General features: G+C 41.0%; 1 protein-coding gene across 2 annotated transcripts in view; it reads right to left on the bottom strand.

The window, feature by feature from the left end:
- The window catches only part of NOL4 (nucleolar protein 4), a 664,456-nt gene extending 646,108 nt beyond the window's left edge, over window positions 1–18,348 (bottom strand). For both annotated transcript variants that reach the window (XM_033934882.1, XM_033934883.1), the window contains exon 1: window positions 18,091–18,348. In XM_033934882.1, coding sequence (XP_033790773.1) covers window positions 18,091–18,348 — 258 coding nt within the window. The remainder of the gene's footprint in view (window positions 1–18,090) is intronic.
- Window positions 18,349–19,974: the final 1,626 nt, after the last annotated feature.

Here is a 19,974-nt window from a genome sequence, read left to right as displayed (position 1 = left end):
ACTGAAACATCAATCCCAGATATCAACTCCCCCATCTTAATGGATCTCTGCCCACCAGATTACAAACTAATTCATTAATCCAGACTGCAGGAAGAGGGTTTCTCATTCTGTACAGACACCCCGCCCCCCCCCAATATCCCTCAGACTCATTGATAACAAAATCGACCAAAATCTAGAATACATGCTAAGCAGCATCCAAAATCACAAGAGCGTTAAGGACCTAGATATTAATCTACAGACCACCAAGTAACTGGCCCGCAGTGGAAGAAAATCTGTACAACCTAATCTCACACATTTTGTCCTCATTCCCAAACCTAGTGCTCCTCGGAGGCATAAACCTACACCTAGAAGACAATGCAGACCCCAAGGAACGCTCTTTCCACAACCTACAATTGCAACTGAACTTATCAACCTTCCCTTATGATAAGATCCACACAGGCGGACACTGCCTGGACTTTGTCGCATTTAATGTGGACGACCCAACATATCCCCTGGTGGAACTAGGTAGATGGGAACTGGCTATCTGGTCAGACCACTAGATGCTCACTTACCGGCTGAACCTACCTACAGCTTACAAGAATAAACCAATCACCAAGCCCCTACAAGTAAGGTACGGCAAGATACCGCCGGAGCTCTTCTGGGCATGGATCTCAGCCCAGCTACCTCCCATGGACACAAACATAGATAAATCCATAGTGACATGGCAAAACCTAACTTCCTCTATACCTGACAACATCGCACCAGTAAGACCAGTAAAACCAAAAAAGAAAGCCAACCCACAGTTCTCAGAATCTTTACTAACACTGATTTAGGAAGTGAGAAAGCTGGAAAAAACTTGGAGAAAAATCCAGACCCAAGACAACTGCATCCATTGGAGAGAAGTAAATCAATACAAGACAGAAGCCAAAAAGCTATACTACAAAAAACTAATTAACCAATCAGAAAACTCCCCTAAACGTCTCTTTAAAATTTTCACCTCACTCATATCCACAACAGAACTAACAGCTGACCCCAATATGCAGCAACCTGATGCCAACAGCTTCGCTACCTACTTCCAAAATAAGATAAAAACTGTTAAGGACTCATTTCAACACACCCTGGGACACTATATTGAACTGGATCATACAATAGAAAACAGCAAAACAGGTATCCCAGCAGACAGAAACTGGGACACATCCCAGCCAGTCAACTCAAACATAATATCAGGCCTACAAGACAAACTAACAATGCTGCCTAGATGTCTGCCCATCTCATCTACAAGCTCAAACACCTATCACATTTGTAGAATCCCTATTTTCTATCGCAATGACCCCTATCCCGAAGATGGTGGGTATGGTTGCATCCCAACCAGAACACTTTAGACCAGTGGCCTGCAAAACTGATTGAGTTTTACGTGAATTCCCAGCGACAGACTACCTATGCACTGTAGATGCACTACATCACACACAGCACGGCTTCAGAGCCATGCATAGCACAGAGTCACTGCTACTAGAACTGACCTCAAAGGCGATAACATACCTGAGCAAGGGCACACCATCAGTCCTCCTGGAATTCGGCATCTTGGCAGTTTTTGATGCTGTAGACCATTCACTCCTGATACTCAGACTCAATGAGCTAAACATTCAGGATACAGTACTGAAATGGCTCACAGAATTCCTTTGCACCAGAACTTATGAAGTGAGAAGAGGCAATAACATATCTGTCATGGAAGGCCTTCTGTGGTGTTCCACAAGGCTCACCTCTGACCCTTTCCTTGTTCAATGTATATATCATTGCTTTAGGTGGGGCATTCTCAAACCCACAAGTCCATGTATATTCTTATGCAGATTAGATCTTCCTTTCACCACTGCACAAATAAGCAGACTGATCCACTACCTCAGTGTATGGGCAATAACAAATTTTCTCAAACTCAATAAGCCAAGACTAAGATCTTATAGTTCAGAAATTACAACACACTACCTTACATGGACCTGATGCTGTCAACCAATTAAAAACTCAAAATAGAGGGGTACTCAAAGGTACTGGGGGTTATCCTTGAATCAGAATTCACCTGTACGGATCAACACACTAGTCAGGAAATTGATCCATTGCTTTCAAATTTGACTGGAGATATTAACTCTTGTGTCTCTAGACTTCAAGAATGGGCTTCCTTAGCCCGTATGAAATTGAATGCTTCTAAAACCAAACTGCTATGGTTTGGTCCCTTACTACACAATCTACCTCAGGTTATAGCATTGAAATCAGAAGACTCCTTAATAATTGAATTTTTATCTAGAATTATTGGTTTTATTTTAGATTCTTCTTTATCTTTAAATAATCAAATCAACAATTTATCTAAAAAGTGCTATTTTAGTTTACGGATGTTGAGGAACTTCGAAGTTTTGGTTCAAGTGATTATTTTGGCACATCTGGATTATGTAAATTCTCTGTATATCGGATTAACCAAATTTAATCTGAAGAGATAACAACTAATTCAGAACACTGCGGCCAAATTAATTTTTGAAAGACATAAATATGATCATGCCTCTCCATTGTTAAGGTTACTTCATTGGCTTCCTATTTACTGGTGAATTCAATTTAAATGTGCCAAAGTAATTTTTAAAATTTTACATGGAATTTTTTCGCCTTTATTACCTCTATCACTTAACACACTACCAGGAATATACATAAATTTAAATTGCTTTTTCCTTCTGTTAAAGGGATTAAAACCCTAGGTAAATTCTCACATTCCTTAGCCTATTCCTTGGTAAAAGTTTGGAATAATCTTCCCTCGATTATCAGAACGTCATTATCTCTGTCACTTTTTAGGAAAAATCTGAAAACTTATCTCTTTCAGAGATTCTTAACTGAGGACTGATCTAATTTATTGAAAAAAAAAAATTATTACCTTTATTATTATTTTATATTATATTCTTTTAAACTTTGTTAACCGGCTCGAGTCCTTGCTGGAATGATCCGGTATATAAGATGGAAATTAGATTAGATCATGCAACTGAGAGCAATCTGATCTGTGCTAAGCCAATCTAACTTCAGAACTATCACGCAAGTGGTTCTCCTCCCCTATCTGGATTACTGCAACTTCCTGTACAATGGCATTGCAGAAAAAGATTACAACTACAATAAAACCTTGGATTGGAAGTGTTTTGCAAGACAAGCAAAACATTTTATTAAATTTTAACTTGATATACAAGCAATGTCTTGCAATACAAGTACATACAATACACACACATCACAACTGAGCCAATGGTTCTTCTCTCTCTGACCCTGCGGGAGTGTAGTGACTGTTCTAAACAATGTCTGGCAATACGAGTACATACAGAATACACGTGTCACATCATCACAACTGACCCGATGGTTCTTCTCTCTCTGACGCTGCAAGAATGTAGTGACTGTTCTAAACGAGCGAGGTCTTACAATACAAGTACGTATAGTATTTTGTATTAAAGTTTTTGGGTTTTAGAACGAATTGTCTGAGCTTCCATTATTTCTTATGGGGAAATTTGCTTTGATATACGAGTGTTTTGGATTACAAGCATGTTTTCGGTGTACAGTATTTTGTATTAAAGTTTTTGGGGTGTGGAACAAATCGTCTGAGTTTTCATTATTTCCTAAGGAGAAATTCGCTTTGATATATGAGTGCTTTAGATTACAAGCATGCTTCTGGAACAAATTATGCTCGCAAACCAAGGTTTTACTGTATTTCAAAACACAACTACCCAACTAGTTTTCCAACGGAGCAAATTTGAGAGTGTCTCCCCACTCCTGAAATAATTACATAGGCTTCCCATAAAGAAAAGGATTTAATACAAGATTGCTTGCATGGTCCACAAAGCCGCCTATGGTGATAACTCTGCAGGACTAAGCACAGACATCAGTGTTATGCGCTCCTTTCTTACTACCAGACCTTATCAGCAATTCAAACTAGCCTCCCCATCCTCCTCTTTGGAAGAAGCTGCACAAATCCACTTTCACCTACCAAGGACTGAAGATATGGAACAACCTCCCTCTTCTAGCGCATTTTAGCCAGGCACTCCTGGCTCCTGGCTAATTTTGGTGAATGCCCGACTGTCATCAGGTTTCAGGTTTATTTAAAAATTTGATATACCGCCTTATTAAAATTCAAAGCATTGTATCTCTGCCCATACTGATGCAGCGACATCAAAAGTCATCAGCAATCTTTTTGCATGTGGGTGTGGGTGTGGCTGGCGACTGCCACGAGCAGCATCTCACTGCAGGTGGAGGTTGCCACAGGCATGCACCAGTCAATCAGGTGACCCTTAGTGCTACTCACCCACGACATGCCCCACTGCTTTTTTTGTCCGGTTACCCGCCCTCCTTTGACGCTAGTTCCTGTTTCCAGCAAGGCGGGACACCTCAGTGGGAGAGAAAATGTGGCATAGGTGAAGGGCTGCCGGAGAAGGAAAGTTGGGGGATTGGTGTTGAATAACCTCAAGTATGAGTTTGATAGAGGAGGGAAGGTTTGAGAGAAAGGTGCCAGATCAAGGAAAGGGGGAGACATGTTAGTAGCTAGATGAGGAAAGAAGAAGAGATGGCAGGGTTCCCGGGCAGGGGAGTCCGGTCCCCGAATGAGTATGACTTGGTATCTTTGATAAAATATCTTGTATTGTTAATCTGAATGTTCTCATTTGAAACAGAGAATATGAAGAACTATTTAATAATAATAATAATAACAGTTTATATACCGCAATACCATTAAGTTCTATGCGGTTTACAAAAGATTAGTTTAATTCTTGATACTGTGCCATAAACTCCAGTTGATTTTCAGTTATCCTATAATTTAGGATTTTCTATGCTTGTGGCATACCTTCTTGAATATTTCAATCTTTGCTTTTTTTTTTGGGGGGGGGGAGGATTGAATGGCTCACAGCATTATAGTTTGTTTGTTTGTTCTTGGTCTCATTTTCTGTTAATAGCTAAGGAAGGTGCCTACCGTATATGAAATGAGAGAGTGACCTTAGTCCAATTCTAGAGCTTGTAACAAGGACATAGTGAGAGATAATGTCAAAGAGACAGAAAGACCTGGAACAAAGGTGGGAGGACTCGAAATGTTAGCAGAAGGACGATAGAGAGAGGGAGAAACCTGTAGCAAAGGGGAGGCAGAAGGGAAGGGGGAGGATGTTGAACTTAGGGGTGTATAGAGGGAAGAGAGATAAAGAGACTGCAGAGAGGTAGAAAGATTCTGGACCAAGGAGAGAGGAAGGAAGGAGAGAGAGAGGCAGAGAAAGACCTGGAAGAAATGAGAACAAATCCTGGACCAAAGGGGCAGACTGGATGGGCCATTTGGTCTTTATCTACCATCATGTTTCTATGACATGAGGCAGATGATGGACTATGGGAGGTGCCGACAGAAGAGACAGGGAGAGGGGAACCCTGAGGAAGAACAGAGAGATGCAAGATCAAAACAGAGAAGGGAGAGAAAGGGAGACATGTTGACAATAGGGGTGGAGGAGAGAGGAAGAAAAGTTGGACACATGGAGGACAGAGACAGATGTTGGTTGGGGAAGGGAATGAGGTCCGGAGGAGAGGACGCGTGCAGGAAGACGAAAGAAAGAAATATTGGATACACAGTCAGAAGGAAGTGCAACCAGAGACTCATGAAATCACCAGACAACAAAGGTAAGAAAAATGATTTTATTTTCAATTTAGTGATCAAAATGTATTAGTTTTGAGAATTTATATCCGCTGTCTATATTTTGCACTATATTTGTCTATTTTTCTATAGTTGTTACTAAGGTGACATTGCATATTTTAATGTCATCTGCCTTGACCTCTGAAAAATAAAACAAATATAAATGATAATTAACATTTTCTCTGTATATAGTGGGGCTCATAATTGAAAGAGAAAAATGTCCACAAACCGGCCTAAGTCAGCACTTGGACGAACATTTCCCAAATACGTCCAAGTGCTGATAATAAAAACGGGTTTTGGACATATTTAAAAACGACCATAGCTAAACGGGGCATTTCGGGAGGAGTATCGAAAGCAGGAGTTGGTCGGGACATGGGCCAGCTTAGACTTAGTCGTACAGCATGTATAACCGAAATTTATACAGCATGGGATCAACAGAACTTGGACGTTGTGACTTAGACCAGTGGTTCCCAGCCCTGTCCTGGAGGACCACTAGGCCAGTGGGTTTTCTGGATAGCCCTAATGAATATGCATTGAGCAGATTTGCATGCCTGGCACCTTCATTATGAGCTGATCTCTCTCATAAGTGGGTCTAGGGGATTCTGGAGGTGGTTTGGGGGGCTCACCATGACCTATAAAGGAGCTGTAGTGAGATGATGACATGGCATTCTTTTTGTGAAGTTCATAGCAGTGCCCTGTAAGGTACCCCACTATTTAGGTGCCATGTCTGGGTGTTCAGTCCATCACTTTGCAGACCCCTCCCACGTCCAACAGGGCTTGTTCTAGGCATTTTTTGACTTGGACAAAAAGTTGGACGGAAATGTGGTAAAAAGATGGACAATTTAGCGGCTTGGACGATCAGATCGGCAGGACGTATAATTAGACGATTTTCGAAACAAAAAAAAATTTTTGGACGTATTTTTCGAAAATGTGTCCTAGGCTGTTTTTTACTTTGGACGACTTGCGACTTAGACGCAAACAGACTTAGACATCCCTTTCGATTATGCCCCTCAGTGTGCTTTGTGTTTTTTTAAATTTTGTGGTTACCATTATGAATTAATAAGATATTGTGTGTACATGAAAAATCAATGGAAGAAATTGCATTACAATTAGTATTATTATAATGGGGGTGGGGTCAAGGGCGGAGCTTGGGCTGGGGTACTTTGTTGGTATTTGTTACACTTAGGTGGTACTTGGCTTGAAGAAGTTAGTGATCTGTAGCCTGTCACTAAAATCTGAAGTACCTGAAGATTGGAGGGTGGCCAATGTTTCGCCGGTTTTTAAAAAGGGCTCCAAGGGAGATCTGGGAAATTACAGACCGGTAAGCCTCACTTCAGTGCCGGGCAAAATGGTAGAAATGATTATAAAAAATAAAATTGTGGAACACGTAGACAAACATGATTTAATGAGACGGAGTCAGCATGGGTTCAACTGAGGGAGATCTTGCCTCAGAAATTTGCTTGACTTCTTTGAAGGTGTGAATAAACATGTGAATAAAGGTGAGCCGGTTGATATAGTATAATCTAGATTTTCAGAAAGCTTTGATAAAGTTCCTCACGAGAGGCTCCTAAGAAAATTAAAGTGTCATGAGATAGGTGGCAAAATTCAGTTGTGGATTAGAAATTGGTTCTCAGATAGAAAACAGAAGGTAGGGTTAAATCAGTGGTCTCAAACTCGCAGCCCGGGGGACACATGCGGCCCGCCAGGTAATATTTTGAGGCCCTCGGTATGTTTATCATAATCACAAAAGTAAAATAAAACAGTTTCTTGATCATATGTCTCTTTAGCTATAAATGACAATATTATTATTATTAAGACTTAGCCAAAAGGAAAGATTTATAAACTATAAAGTTTTACCTCATGCAAAATTGTCATTTCTTTAATAAGACATTAACTGTTTTTTTCTGAGGCCCTCCAAGTACCTACAAATCCAAAATGTGGCCCTGCAAAGGGTTTGAGTTTGAGACCACTGGGTTAAATGGTCATTTTTCTGAATGGAGGAAAGTAAACAGTGGAGTGCCGCAGGGGTCTGTACTGGGACCGGTGCTATTTAACTTATTTATAAATGATCTGGAAATTGGAATGACGAGTGACTTGATTAAATTTGCAGATGACACTAACCTGTTTAAAGTTGTTGAAATGCATGCAGATTGTGAAAAATTGCAGGCGCACCTTAGGAAATTGGAAGCCTGGGCATCCAAATGCAGATGAAATTTAATGTGGACAAATGCAAATTGATGCACATTGGGAAGAATAACCTGAATCACAGTTACTGGATGCTAGGGTCCACCTTGGGGATTAGCACCCAAGAAAAGGATCTGGGTATCATTGTAGACAATAAGATGAAACCTTCCACCCAATGTGTGGTGGCGGCCAAAAAAGCAAACAGGATGCCAGGAATTTTTTTAAAAAGGGATGGTTAACAAGACTAAGAATGTCATAATGCCCCTGTATCGCTCCATGGTGCAACCTCATTTGGAGTATTGCGTTCAATTCTGGTCTCCTTATCTCAAGAAAGATATAGTGGCGCTAGAAAAGGTTCAAAGAAGAGTAACCAAGATGGTAAAGGGGATGGAACTCCTCTCGTATGAGGAAGACTAAAACGGTTAGGGCTCTTCAGATATGATTGAAGTCTACAAAATCCTGAGTGGAGTAGAATGGGTACAAGTGGATCAATTTTTCACCCCGTCAAAAATGACAAAGATTAGGGGACACTCAATGAAGTTACAGGGAAATAATTTTAAAACCAATGGGAGGAAATTTTTTTCATTCAAGAGAATAGTTAAGCTCTGGAACGCATTGCCAGAGGATGTGGTAAGAGCAGATAGAAACATAGAAACATAGAAAGTGATGGCAGAAAAAGGCCGAGGCCCATCGAGTCTGCCCACACCATTGACCCACCCCCCTATTTAATCGCTCTCTGATGACCTTTCCCTCGTAGAGATTCGACATGAGCATCCCATCTGTTCTTAAAATCCGGCATGCTGCTGGCCTCGATCACCTGCACTGGGAGCTTATTCCAGCTGTCAACCACTCTTTCGGTGAAGAAGTATTTCCTGGTGTCGCCATGAAACTTCCCGCCCTTTATTTTCAGCGGGTGTCCTCTTGTGGCCGAGGGTCCTTTAAGCTCGTTTTAAGAAAAGTCCATAGTCTGTTATTGAGAAAGACATGGGGGAAGCTACTGCTTGCCCTGTATTGGTAACATGGAATATTGCTACACCTTGGATTTTGGCCAGGTACTAGTGACCTGGATTGGCCACTTTGAGAATGGGCTACTGGACTTGAAGGACCATTGGTCTGACCCAGTAAGGCTATTCTTATGTTCTTAAGTTGAGAAACACTGGCCTAGGTGACTATGGAGTTCACTCAATAAGGGCCCCTTTTACAAAGCCACAGTAGCAATTCTCCCGTGGCAAATGCACTAAAGTCCATTCAATTCCTAGGGTTTCAGTGCATTTGCTATGGCAGAATTGCTATGGCAGCTTTGTATAAGGAGTCCTAAGGCAGGAACTACTGTCTCTGTGCTATGTCTTAAAATCCAGATTGCCGGGGATGCAAAGCATTAACTGATTCAACATGAGTTTGAAGTTGGTTGAATACCACTTTCTCAAGTATGGTAGTTTTGAAAGAAATGAAAGGTTTGATACTGGCCAGTAGTTATTCGGAATACTTTTTTTCAAGGGTGGCTTAAATGCTACTGGAACACTGCCTACGTGTCAAACCTTGGAAAAGAAAGTCATATTGAGCATTGGAAAATAATTAATAACAATTAGTTATTAATAAAAATAATGCACATTTAATTTTCCTCATCACCAAATTTCCCCGTCCCGCCCCACCCGGCTACTTTTTCGTGCCACCCGGCTGGAAAAAATTTCCGGGAAGAACACTGAACATATTTTCCTCTACTCCTTAAACCCATAACAAATTCTGAAATCTACCCACCTAACGTTTATTCAGTGTTCATGCCTTCTGATCTTTAATCTTATTGTAAACCACATTGAATCCTAGTCGAAACTTGAGGTATAGAAGAAAAATGTATGGTATGGTATGGTATGTATGAATAAAAGCATGATAAAAATGTTTTCGTCTGGTTTAAACTGTCTACTACCTGAACATGTGAGGGGCCTGTGTTCACTGCCACAGCATGCCCATATTTACATATGAGTGATCTAAGCAACTGCTTACAGTACCAAATTTAACAGTGCCATTCATTCAGCTAGCCCAATGCTGAAGACAGCTCTCTGAGGGTGTGATTCAGGACAGTGCCATACCTTCATCAATAAACCAAAATGATCAGTATGGCATTTGTGAGCCAGTATCCTCTCAAAGGCCTTGCAATGTCTGTCCCTCTCTTCTCATGGATTCCTTTGAACAGGGAGCCCATGCAGAAGTAGAGGGTGGGTTTGGGTACTGCAATGGCTGCAAACACATATCAGCATACAGCCACCATGTTGATCTTTGTTTGCTGAAGGCGTGTCACCACCTGAAACTCTGCCAGCAGCTTTCATTCACATTGAGCCCATCGCAGAAGGAGAGGGGAGGGGAGGCCCAGTAATGTGTAATGAAATTACAGGACCATTCAGAAATGATAGAGGTTCAACCAGGAGTGCCTCAGGGCTACACTGTTTAATATCTTTTTTAAGTCGTTCTGTATTCTGATAGGAGATCTGGGTTTTCATATAGAATCTATGCCGACGATATTTAGTACTTCTTTAAACTGTACAATCGTATGACAAAACTCTAAATTTATTACGTTTGTCCTTAAATGTGGTTAACCAATGGATGAAAACGAATTGATTGAAACTGAATAATGAGCAAAAGACAAGTTATGGTATTAATGAGTCATCTTTTACTTACCTTTCTTGAATCTTGTGAGATTGATTTTTAAAATCCAGTTTGTATAAAAAGATTAAAACATTAGGAGTGATAGTTGATTCAGCACTTATTATGCATGAAAAAGTGTATGAGGTGATTAAATCAATCTTTTACAAACTTAAGATTGTATGAAGGTTGAAGGATATGCTGATAGGAGACAATTTTTGCAGAGCTGTATAGAGTACCATAATACCCTTATTTGACTATTGTAGCAGGCAACTACTAATAGGCATGCTGAAACAATATCTAAAGTCTTTACAGACTACACAGAATGCGGTCGCTCGAGTCATAGTGGGACTGACTAGGTATGATTACATCACACCGACATTACAAAAGTTGCACTGAATTCTGATTGAATTCAGGATCTAATACAAGATCTTTATGCTGATGTTAAAAGCAACTACAAAATGGAATTGCCCATATCGTGGCAGCTTCTCTCTATTTACATCAGTCTTCGCACTCACTACATTCTTCTATAGTTAACTTGTTGGATGTCTCAGCACATAAATTAATTTATCATGACGAATACAGGGCTTCAATCTTTTATGTAATAGGCCCAATACTCTGAAATGATCTACCCACAAGGATCCAAGTGCTGCGAGACTTAAGACTTTTAAAATCACACAGAAAACTTTATGTCAGTAGGCATACATTCGCCAGCAGCAAAATGTTCAGAACTTTAGGAAACTGCTGAAAAGACATCTATTCTGTAAAATGAAATATAGGGTCTGAGTTTGGCTGAGGGAGAAGGAATGATGACTCTTGAGTGCTGAGTGCTGGTCATGGAGGTGTTCGATGCTCTGGTTTGTTTTATTTGGTTTATTGATGTCTGTTATTGAGGCATCTTGTATGACTTATGGAATTTTATATTTTGATGTATGTGTGGATTTGTCCAGTTTTGGCCTCAAATGATATTCTTCATTGATGCGGTGTGTATGTTATATGTAATTTGATTTGATATGTAAGTATGTAATTTGTTATAGTGTGTATCTGAAGTGTTTTGTACGATAAATATAAATTTGTATTTTGTATGTTAATATGTAACTCGCCCAGGATAAGGGCAGGTGAGAAATAAACAAATGATTTAGATATGGAGGAGTGGAAATCTTAATTCTGATAATGCAGGACAGCAAGAGTTTTTAATACTGACAGTATAGGTCATGATTTTAGTAATTATGAAATGCTGTGTTATGTTAGTCATATATTGAATTATGTATTTGAACTTATGAACTGCCTAAAATGGGTGAGATGATAAAGTATACAAATAATGTAAATATGTCATAGGGATGGGATGCTGTCCAGAAAGGGAAGTACTGGGGAGATTCCCAAGGACTTTCTGCTCTTCTTCCATTCCTGTGAAAACCCCATTTCTGCTACTTCACACACGTCATTCTCTGGCTCTACTCAGACTGCATGAATCCCAAGTTCCAAATGGAACTACGATCCATAGCCACTGTTGCTTTGGATGGACTAGGTGTAAGAGAAGTAATCAGAGCAGGAAAGAAACCAAGTAGAGAAGGTTCATGGTGGAGTGGCCCAATATTGGCTTAGTTCAGATTGAACGGGGAGCCAAGAGGAACAGATGAAAACTGCTACGAGGCCAACATTTAAAAAAAAAAAAAAAAGTTTCCAGTTATGCCATCAAAAAGATGATCTATGATTAGACTCTTCTATCAGGATGGATTAACCCTTGACTGGACCCTAGATAACCAAACATGAGAAGTCCCCCATTGTACATGAACATCTCTTGTTGACTGGGGGACTATGCAAAGACGATGGAGAGAATACGTCTCTCTGAAGACAGTTTTGGCTCTGGGCCCCCATCCTCACTCTTCTTTCTGCCAGCAACTAACATAGTGGGGAAAATCTACTTTAGGATTCATTGGGATAACACCATCTGAACATTTAGGTAGGGCCCCTTTTACAAACCGTGGTAGCGATTCCTTCGCGGCAAATGTACTGAAGCCCATTCAACCTGCTGTATACCGTCTTGGGTGAATCTCTTCATAAAGGCAGTTAATTAAACCCAATAAATACATTTCTTTGGGCTTCTGTGCATTTGCTGCAGGAAAATCGCTACTGTGGCTTTGTGAAAGGGTCCCTTAGGCACTAAGCATGCACCTAGTTTGCCTATGCCATAACCCTGCCTTGATTTTACTGTTCCCAGGAAAGTAGCATAATCTCTGTAAAATAATATATTTCACAATAAGAGCAGCACTGCAAAAGGAAGAAGGATGTTCAATGATCCATATAAATAATACGTCATTCTATGCTGCTGTCCCACTCTGGATCTAAAATGGCTGTTTTGTAAGATGCTGTTGCTTGGTGACCAAAAGTGCACAGAAGGACCTGAACAGTCAAAGATTGATCTCTTCCTGTTGCTCTCCAACAGACCAGCTAGGCCTAGAAAAATACATTTGGTAGCCCTAGAATAATCATTTAAAAACAACAATAATTTGATGCTAAGATTCTAAGCAAACAAAAAAGTAGCAAAACATGCAAATAATACACATAGTTATACAGTCCAGTGCAGGTTGTACATCAAAAGCAAACAAACCCCTGTTACTGTAAATCTATAAGACATCTTCCCTTCAATTATGCCTGTGTTAGGTGTCTAGCCTGTTCCGGTACAACCTTCCAGTTGCTATCAGTCTCTCTTTCTTTCATTAAAATCAAGTAGTTAATTAGCCCCAGCCTGTCCTGTCCCCTTCTCTCTTTCCCTTTAACACAGCAGTAATGATATCTAATTACCAGTAGCAGTGGATTACAGCACCATCAGGAGCAAATCTCCCTGGCTGACAGCAGAAAGCTGCATAACAAACCCTAAAGCTTCAGACAGACAAGAGTTATTCTTAATGAGAAAATATTACTGTATAGCTTGTTTCTTAAATCTTTGTCTTTAGATTGATATTTGAATGCTTCCTTGTTTGAGCAGAACTTTGGCTCTGGCTGCTCAAGCACTGTCCATTTTAATGTAAAACCAAAATCAAAAGGTTTTCAGTTGGTGAGAGTTCAAGTAAAAAGTTACTGTCTCTGTTATTCTGTAATACCGTAAACTGCAGAACTAAACAAACATGGTACATTCTAATTGACTGTCATCACTCTCATCTGGTGTTTATATTCTAATGACAACCAGAAAAGCCAAAATACAGAAAGAATATGAGAAAACAACAGGGCTAAGGTACAAGTGAAGAAATATGCTCTTCAGTACTGTAATATAACTTTGGGTACAGCTGTCAAAAGTGCCACAAATAAAAATGAAATTACAATGTTCCATAATTTCTAAGAGGGAAGGGGTTGGGTTGAATTTTTACAATGTTCCTTTTCAAGTAAATAATTTTGAATATGTTTGACCAATGACTTAGAATAACAAACTGGCCATGAAAGTAAATGGTACTCTGTAGATCAGAATATCCCTTCTATTTATAAGACTAATTTTTAAAGACGTGGAGCAGCATAATAATAATAATAAAAAAAAAGGTTTAAGTCCATTTTGGGCCTAGGGTGCTGGTCGCCCAAAGTTGGCAGCATCTAAAGTCCATTCTCAAAAAATGTATCAAATATTTTTTTCAAGAATCATCTAATTTTACGTCTAGCCGTTTGATTGTCCAGACTGCCAAGTCATCTATCTTTATACTACATTTTCATCCAAAAAATCATCCAAGTCCAAAATGCCTAGAACAAGATGTGGGAGGGGTCAGCAAAATGATGGACTGGCCACCCAGACATAGCAACAGAGTAGTGAGGCATCTTACAGGGTACTGCTGTGAACTTCACAAAAATGGGCCACATAAACATCTTACCACAACTCCCTTGCAGGTCATAGTGAGCCCCCTAAAACCTACTATATCCACCTGTCTACAACCCCGTTAGCTCTTATGGCTGCAGGTGCCACCTATATGGCATTACAGTAGGATTTGGAGGATACAGTAGGATTTGGTGGGCTCACATTTTTCACCATAAATGCAGTGGTTAGAGTGGCTTATGGGCCTGGGTCCTCCTCTCTATGGTTCACTAATCCACCCCCCAGACTACTTAAGCCACCTCTGTGCAGCTCTACTAGGCTTTCCTATGCCAGGTGCTGATGTTCTGGAGGCAGGTATATATGTTTTTATTCCGATTTTAATGGCGGTGTGGGGGTCTGTACTTTGTCCCTTCAGTGGTTATCTGGTCACTTTGGATACCGTCTGGGCACTACTTATACCTGTTTTTAGATTGCCTAAGTCACAACGTATAAGTTCCGTCTAGGCAGTCTCGTCAAACTTTCGATTATTGCTGCAGGATGACCAAGTCTAGATTGGCCCAAATCCTGACCTCACCACTCCTTGAAAAATGCCCCTTTTCACTCTGGACAAACAGTGGCAGTCAAAAGGCCAAATCAAAAGGCCAAGATGCCTCTAGATACGTCTAAAACCTGTTTCGATTATCGGCACTTGGACGACCTGTCTGTTAGGTCGTCCAAGTGCCCCTGTAAGCAAGTACAAAGTTGAGAATGATTAATCGGGTCACCACTTATCTGATGGCTTCCTGGCAGACAATTAGTGGGGTGGTCTGCCATTGCATTCCCCAATCCCAGAGGGCAATGGCAAACGATCCTACTAATGGAGAGCTTAGTTGGCCAAAGGCCAGATATCTGACTGAAATCCAAGTGTAAGATTTAAACTCAAATTCTGAGTGCAGTAGGCAAGTGACCACAAGGTCTCCCTCTTCTAAATTGTAGAGCATTTTACTTCGTCCTGTAGTTTCCTTTTCTTCTCTCATTCTTGCAGCTCACCTGGATCTAGGGTAGAGAGCTGACACCAGCAGCATCCATTCAACTAATACAAATGTGTTCCCCTCCCCTTCCTATTTTTAATATCACCCTCCCCACTTACACCAAATTTCACAATGGCAGTCCAGACTGGAGGCCACACACCAGTTTCCTCCAGAACCTGGTTAAAGTGGTCCCTACATTAAACCACTAAGTGGAAAAGGGAAGGAACTCTATAAAGCGGATGCCAACAATTAGGAATCAAGTACAGTTAAACCTTGGCTTGCAAGTAACTTGGTTTGCAAGTGTTTTGCAAGACAAGCAAAACATCTGATTAAATTTTAACTTGATATACAAGCAATGTCTTGCGATACAAGTACATACAGTATACACACATCACAACTGAGCTGATGGGTCTTCTCTCTCTGACGCTGCAGGAGTTTATTGACTGTTCTAAATGAGCAAGGTCTTGGAATACAAGTACATATAATATTTTGTATTAAAATTTTTGGGTTGTGGAACGAATCGTCTGAGTTTCCATTATTTTCTATGGGGAAATTCACTTTGATATACAAGTGCTTTGGATTACAAGCATGCTCCAAGGTTTTACTGTACATGCTTAAATGACCAGAATACTGGTATACAACATGCATGTGTGTGAATACACACATATAAATGCCAATATCCTGGATACACACTATTCTATAAAAGGAGTCTAAAAGTGATACTATGTAGTTTGAAGATGGGTATACACATGCTAAGTCTGGGCAAATCGAATAAAATACTATCATTTACATGAGTGTTTATCAGTTTAGATGCAAGCATTTACAAGAGCTATATAGTAGGTTAGGCCTAAAATATACACAGTATGATAGCATTCTACAAAAGAAATTAGGTACCTACTTTTCTTTACAGAATAGCCACCATTCAGGTGCATTTCTATAAAATTGCCTTGTGTCAACAGCATCACCAGTTTTGGCCATCCGGGAAACAGAAGACCTTCATGTTGATGTGCAGCCAACTGACCTGTAGAACACCTCTTGAAAATATTCAAGGTGTCATTTGCTGGGTCTAATTTTGAAAAAAGGACTTTCCTATTCTATGCCTAGAGAATAATATATTGAATAAGATTCTCTGTTTTTTAAGTTTCCCATATGTAGAAACGAAATATTTTAACTTCCTATATGAATAAACTATTAAAGTAATAATGTGTATATACTGCTTACAGTATATTTTGGTTAATAAATAATTGTTCCAAACAATGCAAAACCCCATTTATCAATAATTTACTAGCTACTGTTGGACAACATTTGGACTGAACCAATAGAGTCAAACAGCTATAGTTTACCAAATAATGTAGCTATTTCATGAGTGTTCTTGGATGTTGTAATTTTTATGCATTATTGTTTATGTTGTCCATCACTGCAAAAAATTTTAAAGTTGGCTCTTAAAAAACCAAGATAATAATAATAGAAAATATGATCAGTATATACAGTAAAGACAGAATCTCCCCATACCTAGAACCTCTGAGGTCACAAAAACTGGCCTTTAGAAGAGCATGTCTCAACTGATCTGGTATTATTTGGTTTATTTTTTGTTGTTTCTTATTTTTATATTTTGAATTTCATCTGATCTTGAAAACCCAAAGAAACAAATCAATAGGCTTCCTGTAGTTAACAGTGATGCAGAAAATGCAACACTTTCAAAGCAGAGGATAATGCATGCACAGAGTACCAAAAGGTTCCCCTAGCAGGGTAACCCCCATACAGCTGCAATACTTTTCTGTGAGATTCTTTTATTATATCTTGCAGGAACATTTTCCTAAAAGAAGAAACAACATTTCTTGCAATATTATCCAGTCAGAACTAAAAGAACAATCTTAGACTACTCCCCAGTTTCCCATTTTAGAAAATAAGAAAAATATATTATTTTCATCTATATGTAGAGAACAACAAAAGAAGAAGTAATACATTAGTTTAATATACAAATCTACTTGCCACCGAAAGCTCCTGTCTCCTCAAACAAGCAATCCTAGGGCTGCTGCCACCAAATAGCTTTTCCGCCCTGAGACCTGTCTGGCTCTGCAGACTCCGAGTTGGAAGGATTATAATGCCACTGGAGCCCATCAGTTATGCTTAAGCATCAACCCCGAGCTTTAAGGAATCCCAGCAGAAGTAGGGAAGCGACCCCCTTTGCTCGTTTTGCATTCCTGCATTCTTCTGCTATATCTATATCTACACATGCACAAATATGTCCAGCTGTACACTTCTAGGTGGATTGATCCTCCTTGTCAAGTCATCAGGTAACACATCCTCTCTGTCCCTGTACCTCCATGGCCGGGTTTTGTTTTTTTTTAGCATAATAGGCTGATCTCTGGGAAACTCCCAAATAAGCGACCAACGCCACACTTGGCTTTGTGCCAATGAGGATGTACCGTGGGTTATCGATCAGAATTGCATATTATACATTTAGCTCAAATTTTGTGGCTTTATATATTCAAAAATATGTACTTATATACACACATACGGCGATAACACCACCTCCAAGGCGATAATAAGCAAGGAAATCAGACAATACAGAAATGCAGAACACCACCCACCCCCACCCCCACCCCCCCGTGCCTTTGCAATCCGCCTGCATATGGCAGAGATGGGGAAGTAAGACGGGAAGGGGGAGGGAGTCATTTTCACCCCTACAGAAGGAACCACAAAAGATCCAGGGCAGACTTCAGGGGGGGGGGGGGGGAGCACAGAAAAGAGCCCAGGGTGTCTGCCTTTCCCCATCACACATGCAACCCCCCTCCCCCAGCACCCACCGTGGTCTTGACGGGCACGTAGAGCACTTGCTTGCCTCCGGCGTGTTGGCCCTCCTCCGGGTTGCCAAGCTGGAAGCCTTTGGATTTGACCCAGAATTTGAATTTGGCGTTGTCGGTGGAGCCGGACTCGGCACCATTCAGCAGCTGCACGATGCGATCGTATTTCTTGCGGGTCACTGTCTTCGTCTTGCCGGAGTCGCCGTAAGTCCTTAGGCACCAGTCCTGAAACTGGCGGTACATGTCCCGCTCACTCTCCATAATGCCGAGGAAAAAAAAAAAAAAAAAAGAGCCGAGAAGACGAGGGAGAAGAGCGCAGGTGGGAGAGGGAGAGAGCAACGGGGCAGAGCGGCCCCCGGTGGGGCTCCACGGACGCCCCTCGCACCTGTTCACCTCCTTGGCTCGCTTCTGCCTTTTGGGAAGCGATCGATTCACGGTCCCGGGCACAGCACTCTGGGCGATTATTGTTAATCGGCCTGGATCACATAGACAGGACAAGGGCAGGTTGGAGGAGGAAGAGGAGGACGGAGGGCGAGGGGCAACTCCGAGCCAAGCGGGAGGGGGGCGTGCTTGAGGGGAAAAAAGGGAGGGGGGGGCAGACAAGAGAGCGTGTCTTGGATGCTCCACTTCGATCCTCCTTCCCTGCTCCCCTCTCTTTACTATTGTGCAGTCAGGACCGTCCCCCCCTCCCTGGTGCCCTCCAGCAGCAGCAGCAACCCACAAGAGGATGCACAAATTGAGAGAAATAACAATCGGGGCAGCAGCTTGCTTGATCCAGAACAAACAAATACAAATTTTTTTTCCCCTATATCGTCCACCTCCACCTCATAAAACTCCGGCAAGCTTCCTCTTGAACGGTTCAGGTAAAATATAAGAGAAGAAAACAGAAGCCAGGATTATGGGCTGATTTTTTTTTTTTTTTTTGCCCAGACGCCTTTTTTTCCTTTCTGTCCTTACAAGCAGGATGAAGCAGTGAAGGCCAGATTGGTCTCTTGCTGTTCCCCTTACCAGCCTTGTTTTGCTTTCTGGCTCTGCTTGGGCGCTGGGTGCAGCAAATGCAAAACCCCAAAGTTCTTATCAGACAATTGCTTCAGCCCCATAAGAGCACCGCCTTGAATCCAGATTATTATAAAATGTCATTTTATGCCTCAAACGATAAAAGAAAGCCTGCACAAATCCAACTTCCTCAATTGTAGTTCGACCTGGGAGCTTCCCCCTATACAGCGTTTAATTTCCTTTCTATACAATTAATCAGTTACAAAAATGAATATTAGCCCAGATAGAAATTTTAATCCCAGCTGTGGATTGTGATGGATGGAGGGACTGTCAGTTTGCACATACAAAGGGCACGTCTGCTTGCTGTAGGATAACCTTTTCCTGGGCTGAGCCGGCTACAGGGCATGCAAATAAGTTTCCAGATCCAGTGTCAGAAGCAATCAAAACCTCCCTTCTGCTCTACCTCCCGACTTCAGCTGAAAAACTGGGACATCCGATCTCTCCAGTTTCCTCCAGGCAACCGAGGGTAAACTCCCCCTCCTCTCCAGAAAGTAGCGAAATTGTTAGTTCCTCTTAATAATTTTCCAGCGCAAAATACAACCTGCACATGTTTCCTTCATCAAATCCTGATTTCCATGCTCAAATAAGTTAAAATCGAGGAGGGCGGCATCCTTTTTTTTATTCCAGTCTGGAAATCCTGTATCATACTCTAATAATAAGGCTCTGGACCCGTCCAGTCCTGCAGCTCCTGTGATAAATTGGTTGAGAAACAAGTGCATAAGAGCTTACCCCTACCATATTCCCATTTGGTTAGACATTTCTATTTTATTTTACAAGAGAGGTGTTAATGGAAGCCTCTGCGCCTACAGCAGAACAGTCTAGTCCCGGGCT

This window comes from Geotrypetes seraphini, chromosome 2 (assembly GCF_902459505.1).
Source record: "Geotrypetes seraphini chromosome 2, aGeoSer1.1, whole genome shotgun sequence".
In the NCBI taxonomy this organism is placed as follows: Eukaryota; Metazoa; Chordata; class Amphibia; order Gymnophiona; family Dermophiidae; genus Geotrypetes; species Geotrypetes seraphini.
Note: the sequence above shows the minus strand (reverse complement) of the source record. Positions and strands in the feature narration are given on the sequence as shown.